The sequence below is a fragment of the Oryza sativa genome, chromosome 1, assembly GCF_034140825.1.
Source record: "Oryza sativa Japonica Group chromosome 1, ASM3414082v1".
Lineage (NCBI taxonomy): Eukaryota > Viridiplantae > Streptophyta > Magnoliopsida > Poales > Poaceae > Oryza > Oryza sativa.
Window position 1 is genome coordinate 38,043,407 of NC_089035.1, and position 9,808 is coordinate 38,053,214.

The 9,808-nt window shown below is 42.7% G+C and overlaps 1 protein-coding gene across 1 annotated transcript; it reads right to left on the bottom strand.

Moving 5' to 3' along the window:
• Positions 1-64: 64 nt before the first annotated feature.
• On the bottom strand, positions 65-7,678 carry LOC4324792 (serine/threonine-protein kinase Nek5-like). Its single transcript, XM_015765582.3, has 16 exons — positions 7,381-7,678; positions 6,815-7,045; positions 6,666-6,732; positions 6,521-6,586; positions 6,390-6,436; positions 6,252-6,297; positions 6,084-6,164; positions 5,961-6,003; positions 5,833-5,882; positions 5,542-5,623; positions 5,424-5,473; positions 4,195-4,268; positions 3,855-3,906; positions 3,116-3,763; positions 1,619-3,042; positions 65-473 (listed from the first exon to the last, which is right to left on the bottom strand). Exons 2-16 carry the CDS (start codon positions 6,910-6,912, stop codon positions 128-130), a joined length of 3,174 nt encoding a protein of 1,057 aa, XP_015621068.2. The 5' UTR covers positions 6,913-7,045; positions 7,381-7,678; the 3' UTR covers positions 65-127.
• Between the last annotated feature and the right edge of the window lie 2,130 nt (positions 7,679-9,808).

A 9,808-nucleotide genomic window follows, 5' to 3' on the forward strand; every position in this document is an offset into this window, starting at 1 on the left:
ACGCCTACGATCGCCCATGTCCGGCTTTGGAATTTCAGAGACTCCAAGCCAAGATCGACAAGGATACTCCATCAAATACGCTCTCAATTTCTCGATCAAATACTCCATATCACTAAATAGGCTCGACTCAGAAGCTAATCACAGTACACTCGACCCTGCTCGACGCCTCCACGAGCTTAAGCGCGAGCGGGCACCTCGCGGACAGCATGGTCGCCGACGTGGTCATCAGCCCGCCGTACTTGTACCGCACGGCGCCGAGAACCCACAGGGTCACCGGGAACACCCCCGTGTGGTTGTCTTCACCAAACGCGCCGGCGTCCCAGGACACCACGCCCGAGCTCCCCACGAGCACGGCGCGCACCGCGTCGGCGCGCCTCCCGCCCTGGTACGACAGCGGCAGCGCGGCGGCGCCGAAGCGCAGCCCCCGGTAGAAACCATCCGCCGACAGCACGTCGTAGTAGACGGCCGTCCGCCTGCTCGGGTTCCGGATGGTCAGGCCGGCGGTGAGGTTGAAGGAGAGCACCGGCCGGGGGTTCGCCGTCGTGTTCAGGGCGAAGCGGGAGAGCGTCGCGGCGTCCACGGCCACCTGGATCGCCCGCGGCCGGTAGATGAGCCAGACGAGGACGGCGACAGCGACGACGACGGTGCAGGCGGCGATGAATGCCCTGACCAGGACGCGGAACGCGCTGGGCCGGCGGCGCTGGGGATGCAGCGCCGCCGGCTGAGCCTGAGGGTACGGGGGAGGATCGCCGCCGCCGTGCTCGACATGGAGTTCTTGTCCCGAGTAGTACATGGCCGGAGGCACAGATGGGGGTGGCGTGACATGATAGATAGCATCTGTAGATATAGATGATGGCGTTTGTCGATGGCTGATGCTGATGCTGATGCTGATGCAATATCTATGTGCTAAGGCAAGACAAGAATCGGACGAATTCTTCGAGGCTCGTACCAGCAAACAGGCGGCGACAAGAGAAATCCAGGCTGCTGGTACCGGATGGTGGAAACCGCAATTGCGCAAAGGTGTCAAGTACAACAATATACTGAGTAGTATCAGTTAGTACAAGAAGTCAAGAAGGCTTGTGTGCTTGTGGAATGAGAGATTTGTGCTCAAAGGAAAGTATGCAGTTTAGCCTAGCCTATCCGGTCTGTTGCACCTTTGGTTGGCAAACAAGTGTTGTGCTAGTCTGAAAAGTGACTCAAGTGGATATGAGTGCAATTTGTTTACTCAACTGTGCTGCATCCGGGATAATAAGAGTTATAACAGCTATTGGTAGTGCCAGCAGATGATCTGTACATGAAACCATATTTTCTGGATTTTGGGATAGTTTTCACAAACACAAGCAAAGAAACATTGGATCAAACCAGTCATTTCATTAGCTTGATTATTATATAAATTTACATCATACTTTGACATGTCTTATTTCTGTTCAAGAGTCTGGACTATTTACAAAATGTACCGTAAAGAATGAAAACTAAAGACGCAAACATGGGACCAATGGATCACACGATGTAAATAAGGGTGATGTGATCAAGCAACAATTCGAGATGCAGAGCACAAACCAAAAACAACGGAAAAAGGTTAATGTTATGGCCTTATATGGGTATTATATGTACTCACATTGAACTGCGACTCGCTTCATCATTCATCATCCCTTTAAAACTTTTGGCCAACCAGATTGCTGTTTCTCGAGGAGATACCTTATCCTTCCCGAAAGGCTTTAGAACAACCGCAAGCTCCTCCAGCCTATTGTGTTGCAGTAGATCCGCAGAAAGCTCCAGGAGTCCTTCAAGGGCCTCGGCTCGCTGCCTGAAAGACTTGACATCTAGAATTTCCTTCGTTGGGCTTGCCTCCTCCTTGAATCCATTGTTGATAGCAGTAGTAGTAGAATTTACTTCAGGGACAGTAAGAAATTTTACAACATCTGAACAGGCTGTTTTCGAGCTGATGGTATTAGTTTCCGAAATATTGGGCTTGGGTGCAGCACAATCAGGAAGTCTGTGAGGCACAAGATTATTTGATGGGATGCTTCTCGAATCCACCTCTTCTCTTACCACGTTGAGAAGCTTGCCAACATCTGAACTTTGGACTCCCATTTCAGCGTTCTCTGCAACTGCCTGTTCACCGCAGACACGGAAGCTGCTGTGTCTTATGACATGTATGACATCCTCAATTGGAGGGTTCAAATGGGGAGATGATGTTCTTTCCAGTGATTGAATAGGAGGGGATCCTTTTTCTAGTGCGAAGTTTTTCGTTGAAACAAATGGGGCAATATCTGCTACTGATGAAAGCAATTCTTGCACTGTGAACTTATCCTCATCATTCTGTACAATGGCATTGGCAGTGCTCTGTGATATCTTACTGCAGGGCACGTTGTCCTTGAAAATACTCACCTGCTCAGATATATCAGAAGATGGCTCCAAGGCTAAGTTTTCACAAACATCATCATTACTAGCCATACTCTTCTGGAAATTGGTGGTGTTTAGCTCCGAGCTAGGCATTGCTGTTAGGTCATGTTTTTGTATGGCAGCGTCAGGGATTGAGCACTTACAAGATGAAACCAACTGGGCTGATGAATCTTGTTTTGATGGTTCAGACAGCTCGGTATTTTCAGCATAAGCAATTGTGGAACTGGAACAATCACTGCTGTCTTCCTTGATAGATACAGCCCTCGGTGGAGCAGATTTTGCCCGTGCATTGCCAACTTTCATTTGAACACCCCCAAGAGGACTTGGGGGAGCCATTGGAAAACCTGGAGGCTCAATGATATCATTATCTGGACCATGGACAGGTCGACAAGGACTTTTTGCACGCTCCTTGATGACCTTATTGTGAGCTCGTTTTGTGTCAGCATGAAGTGGACTCTCTGCTCCCAGTGGCCTACGAGGGGGGATACTAAGGCGTCTAGAATAACTTGGTGGTGTCCTGTTCTTGACCTTTCCAACAGCTGCATCAACATCTTCCATTGCCTGCTTGGCAGGGTCTGGCTGCAGCGGCTCATCCTGTTTAATTTTAGCTTTTGGAGAATGTTCGACAATAGGGGACTGCAAGACAGTAACCAAAATATTAGCAACACAAACAAAGTGAGTTTAGCACAAGAAAAAGAGCAATCCTCACCAAATGCTTCAGAGGAGGAGATGCTTGTGCCCGTTTCACAGGTTCACAGATGACCTTTGCTGATTCTCGTGATGTCACTTCACTAGATTTTGAACTGGAGGAGATGTCACTGCTATGCTTTGAATCATCAGACAATTGTTCTCTATTACTTGGTGAATTTAGTTTTACACGGCTAGCTCTAATAGGTGAATTATTTTGCCTGAGCTTGCTCTCTTCTCTTAGAGTTGTTAATATCTTCTTGATGATTTTTGGCTGCTTAATCTCGTTTCTAGGCCGCTGATCAACATGGATGGATTTAGATGAATCTTGCCTCTCTAATTCAGGACCCACAGTTTCCTTATTGCTTTTAACATCATCAGATCTTGAACAGTTTTTCACTGATACATGATCAGTAGCTTCAGCACCTTCAGTATCAATCGTGTTGTTGGAACTTGTAGATGGCCCTGATGTGTTCCTTTCACTTGACTGTATACTGTCAATATCGCTTCCAGAAATACTACTACACTGACTACCAGACATGCTTTTCTGACTGCTCCGTGAACTGGTAATGGGTTTCTCCAGTGAGTGAATGGGATGTGATATATCAGCAAATGGGCGGTATTGATTAACATAAGGTTGAAGGTATGGGCTTTTAAGAATCTCAGATGCCTGTTTACAAAGTGTGTACAGATATTGTCAAAATCTACTAAATGCAACAAACAAGTATTGCAGGGAGGTTTCTGTGTGCATAATAGCTAACCGTAGGCCGATGTTCAGGACTCTTCCTGAGCATGCTTTTGATAAGTGATTTCCTGCATTCAACAGCAAAGAGACCATTTTAGCTAACCTTATACTAGAATCCCATCTCAATATGACAATGGAAAGGTGAAATAATTTGTGGAGTAAAAAGTGTTGTGTCTGCTATCTATCATTTGACTTGGAACACAGTGAGAAAGACAATACGTGGAAGAGCTAGTTTGTCAAAAGGAAACTAACAACGGATATGACGATGAAGAAAATTGGATTTTATGAACAAGAAAAATGAGAAAAAGCAAAGACTCCATGTATGATCAATACAGATATAGTGAATGTGCACTTACATAGATGGAGAGTAGCATGGAGGCAAAGGGCCAATGGAGGAGCGATTTATCTTACTAATTAGTCCAGCCATATCCTGAAACAAACATGGGAGTAAACTTAAGATTAACTGAACTTTGACAACTTTGAGTCAAACACCATCAATTTGGTAAACACTACGGAAGAAAACAAATATATATTTTTAAGAAAACATCCATATGTATCGGACAAAAATTGCCTGCAAAGACTACTAATTTCATCAAGGTTTTCAAACAGTACTTCTAATTGAATTATTATAAGTGCATATGGATTTAGTTGGAAGCAAAATATTCGAACTTAGGAGAGAGTAGTAAACCTCTTCAAATAAAATTTGAAAGTCCATGAGATATAAGATCTACATCATTCACATAAGTCCAGAAATGAATTTCCTGGATGGATCATGAAGAACTCTGATCCAATATGCTATGAACCTGAAAAAGAAACTCACCCTTCTCTTATAAAATGGCACATGGCATGTGTGTGAAAATTCACATGCACAGAGATAAAGAGAGGAGGAAAAAGGATAAGTGGTCCTGCAAAAGCCACTATTTGCTAACATAATAGTGACTGACTTCAGCCCAGAGTTCACCACACCTCAGAAGGAAGAGTCTAATTTTCTTTATTTTAAGTGCTTTTTTTACTTCTTAAATGAAGCAATATAAGCAGTAAAATACAAATAGCACCGTTCTATTAGGGCCGTCATTAGGAACCATCTGCACCATTAATAAGTGCACCTGATCTCCATCAATCTATAGTGCCATGTTTGCTTGATTGCAATTTGGTTTGTCACACGTGTTGCATGGCACATAAAAAATAATCAATTTACTATATACTGGTGAAGTTTGTGTAATCCGGCCATTCTCTTTAATCCTAGGATATATGAAGTCAACGTTTAGAACTACCGATTCTTATTAAAAATTTGATAACACTATATTTTGAACGTTTTCCAAGAGCATGAAAGACGTTATGTATTGGAGATTGTGTTGATGTCAAAAATGACAAGTCAACAAGTAAAAAAAAAAGCAGGAGCACAAGATAGGTGGCACTAATTAGAAATGGGACTGCTTTTGTATTAACATTAAAATATCCATGGGCGGATAATTTACAGATATCCAAAGAATGAGTGATAAGAATTAAATCATCCTTGGCATGCCAAGAAACTGTTTCTAGGTAATTATAGTGATCTGGGGAATATGATCTGTTAACAACTTACAAATGCCTTGAAGGCAGGCCGATGAGCAGCCATCTCGTACATACAACATCCTGTAAATATCTATATCAGTTAGAAATTCACACATTTAAACATATCCATATGAGCAAGGGAATATTACCAAGAGACCATATGTCTGACTTGAATCCGTAAGGAATGTCTGCAAGCAGCTCTGGGCACATGTAATTTGGTGTTCCCACAACCTAAGAAGCATCATGCCAAAATATAAGAATTTGAGAACATAAAGGTATTTAGCTAACATAATGATATTCCACTTGAACATATAGGGATCAATTCGACATATGTTTCAATGTTCCATGCAGTGCAGGATACCAAAAGGTAAGCAACAGAATATAGAAGCAGGATTCCAAAAGGTAAGCAACAGAATATGGATGACATAAGAGATGGTTACCGAAGAGGTTAAATCATCTGCCTTTAAAGTCTTAGCCAGGCCAAAATCCCCTGCAAATAAACCAGAGATATTTAAATGCACAAAATGAGGCAATACCACAATTATTTGAATTTAGATGGTAAACTAACCAAGACGGATGTCCTGATCTTTTGTGAGAAATATGTTTGAGCACTGCAAAAAAGGACAAGGACATAAAACATTACTGCTTGCTCAATAAATTAAATGCAAGCATCACTGATCTTTTAGCATACCTTGAGGTCACGATGCAAAACAAAGTTTGAATGCAGATAGTCCACAGCTAATGCCAATTGAGCAAACCATTTCAGTAGTTTCTGAGTGTTATTCATAACAGTTAGTACCCTTTTACACACTATTTCTAAATGAATACGGAAAAAGGGCTATAAAAAGGTTGCGATCACCTCCTCTGGAAAGTATGTTCCATTTGCTTTCTTCATCAGTTCAGCCCTGTTAGAAAACACTATAGTGAGACGACAGTCAACTAAAAATGTAGCCGAGAAACTAATCCCCCAGGCCCCAACCAAATAAATCGCACTCACATATCACCACCTTCACAGTATCCCGTCACGATGCAAACATAGCAGCCCTGTCAAAACTCACAAAATAAGCTAAACAAAGTTGAAAAAAAATATAAAAAATGTGTATAAGTGTGTGTTCCTCGAGAGCAAACCTTCTCAACCCATGCTTCCTTGAACTCAACAATGTAAGGATGTTGCAGGCGAGCAATAAGGGCCATCTGCATATATTTTTAAATTGTTCAATGCAGCATGAACCGATGAACGAAAAGGGCCCAAGGTTTCTTGATTTTCACTGACCTCTTGATGAGCAGACTTGCGACAGCGCTCTGTTTGCCTCGCGAGCCGAATTTTCTTCAGCACATACCTGCAAGCTAGTCAGATGTCAACTACCTCCTTAAAAGGAAAACATAATTTACAGCTAAACAGAATAGAGACGCATATCATACTTTTTCTTCTCGGTCTTGTGGTTCACGAGGATGGCAGCACCAAAGGCGCCACGGCCAATCTGCTCCATAACCTCGTATTGATCCATCCGTGAATCCATGGTTCCCAATCTCTTACCAAAACTTCAGCAATTTCACAGCAGCAAATCACCCTCGCAGAACTTCAATCTCCAGTACTCCAATGCCCAATCTCCACATCTCCTACAGGCAACAGCTCCACGCCGGAAGCGATTTCTGCAAGAGCATCGGGGAAAAAACATAAGCGTAAATCGAACAGCACTACGCTTTGCATCAAAATTTAACAAACCATACTCCTGTTCTATCCAATAGAACCCTCACAGTGAATTTACTCAAACGAGAACAACAACAACAACAATAACAGAAATCCAACAGAAACACCAAGCCTCACAAAATCCATGGCCGACGTTTTCGCGTCTGTACTACGCACAGGAAAAGAGGGAGAAGCCACCCCTCACGAGAAAAAAAAAAGAAGTGATTGAGAAGCTTAGCAACTGTACTGCACACAGTTCCCACCAACCGCGCGCCACTGCCCGAGACAGGGACCTTACCGCGGCTCTCCCCACCGACATTCGCCACGATCGGAGTGCTCCGGCTACGACGCCGCCGCCGCCGCCGCTCCACGGCGGGATCCCCGCCGAACCCCGCGACGCCCCGTTCGCCGGCGGTGGGGCACCGCGATGGGGCGTCCCCGCGCTCGCCGACGAGGCCTCTGCTCCCCCGCACCTGAGACCTCTCCCGCTGCAGGCTGCAGCCGGTGGCTCGTCGCCTCCTTTGGGCGATTCGATTTGATTTGCCTCTTCGCTGGCTTCTCGTTTTTGTTCCGGTGTGAGTTGCTTTTGGGTTTTTAAAATCGCCATAAGGGTGGGGGAAAGAGCGGCTTATATACGCCATGGGCGCCACTAATGATGAAGGGGTTAATACTTAACAGCGATGTGCGGAGGGATTAGTCGCTGTGATTAGGCTGTTTGATGTATCTGATGATTCAGCCCTTGAGACGCAAAATTAAGAGTTAATCAGTTAGACCTAATCGTGCATTATTTGTTCGTAGCGACTGCGAAATCGCTAGAACGCGCAATGCTTTCTCCACAAGATCAGCCAAATCATCGAAGTTTTGAAACATTAACGTGATTCCATCTAATCGTGGGTTGTTAATTGGCACCTGATTCCTATGTACTCGGGTGACATCCGTCAAAATTTTGAAGGTACAGTCAGTTCTGAATTTTTTTGGTTTTGATGTGTCAGGAGATTGCATTTGTTCATGGAATTCTGAATCCATTGTAATTCTATGAACAAAGCACACAAAAAAATGACACAAAGCTCTATTTTGGTTTATTAAATTCATTGTTTTTACTTTTCAATGAAACAGTCGGTTAAGTGTAATATTGGAGCTGCGACACTAAACTCTTGTTTAATACTAGTAATCAGTAATTTTTCCTCTTATGCACACCACATGCACAGCCTAACTGATCCTAAATAAGAACATGCGAGTAACCGAAGCTTGCTATATACAGTATGTATTGTGCAATTGTCACATCACAATGTTCCGTGCCCGATAATATGCCTCATCTTGCTTGCTACGTTGAGCCAACCATATTATGATTGATTCCTTTTATTAGGTTCGCGTGTGATCAATGCTCTTTTTTCTTTTTCTTTCTTTCTTTTTTTCTTTGCCTCGTGGGAACGGCTCCAACTGTGTCATCATAGTAGAACCTTTCCAAGTAGGGATTTGATCATGACCATTTGAAATTAAGTTCTTTTTTAAGTGAAATGCTCAGATTTTGCGATACGGTTAAAATCCATTGTATCCTTAAAATACGGCCCTACTATTGCCAACTTTGCAACCGGTGGAACTGAAGAAGCACACAAGCCTGAACTTTTTTATCTATGAAACAGTCTTAATAAACTTTTGAATACTCGTGACACGCTTTTCAAATTACTAAATGGTACGTTACATGCGAAAACTTTCTATATGAAAGTTAATTAATTTATTTTTCAAGTTTGTAATAATTAAAACTTAATTAATCACACATTATTACCACATCGTTTTGCATGAAACACTTAATCTTTATCTTTATTTTCATCTTCAGGAGATTTGAACACCACCTAAGTGTAACATTAGTTTTCACCGTGTTTAGATCCCAATTTTTTCTTCAAACTTCTAACTTTTTTTATCACATCAAACTTTCCTATCCAGGGTGTGTTTAGTTCACACCAAAATTGGAAGTTTGGTTGAAATTAAAACGATGTGACGGAAAAGTTGGAAGTTTGTATGTGTAGGAAAGTTTTAATGTGATGGAAAAGTTGAAAGTTTGAAAAAAAAGTTTAGAACTAAACAGGGTCTCACATAAACTTTCAACTTTTTCGTCACATCGTTTCAATTTCAACCAAACTACTATTTTTAGCGTGAACTAAACACAGCCTTTACAACTTTTACTCTTACCTATAGACTGTAGTCTGTAGATGACCCTGTTATGTAAAGTGCTGAGATGAAATTTTTCGGAGCAATTTAAAGCTAACCTCAGTCTAATTAAACCAAAAGATGGCCTAATAATGGCAAGGTTGGAAATGGGTGAAGTGATGGATCAACGTCCCTTTGCTACTAAAAGAAGCATTGTGCTTGTGATTTCTATATGCTAGTGCTCGCTTGCCCACTAGTTTACTTAGATTAGTTTAAGTGATATTTTGTTTAGAGTGGCTCCAATCAGATGCACACATATAGCCAGTGGCACTAGTTGTCGGCAGTGCCAGCTCATTGCTCAAGCAGGAGAGGACTGAGAATTTCTGTATGTTCTGTCATGTCGGTCAACACTTAACAGAACTATCCATCATGAAACATTGCTTAGCCATTTTCTGCAAGAACACACCCAAAATCATCGACCAAGCAATGTAGCTGCCGAACCAAGCAACAAATGCAGCGTATATTAATTCAAGAACTTGGCTTGCCCTGACACTCTGCTCTGTCAGAAACTAAAAAGA

Bases quoted from the DNA above. Each gene is read 5' to 3' on its own strand.
- LOC4324792 (XM_015765582.3), bottom strand. From the start codon at position 6,912: ATGGATTCACGGATGGATCAATACGAGGTTATGGAGCAGATTGGCCGT. The intron at 6,733-6,814 runs GTATGATATGCG...ACTAGCTTGCAG, and splicing joins CACAAGACCGAGAAGAAAAA to GTATGTGCTGAAGAAAATTC. The intron at 5,883-5,960 runs GTTAGTTTACCA...GTTTATTTGCAG, and splicing joins AGATCAGGACATCCGTCTTG to GGGATTTTGGCCTGGCTAAG.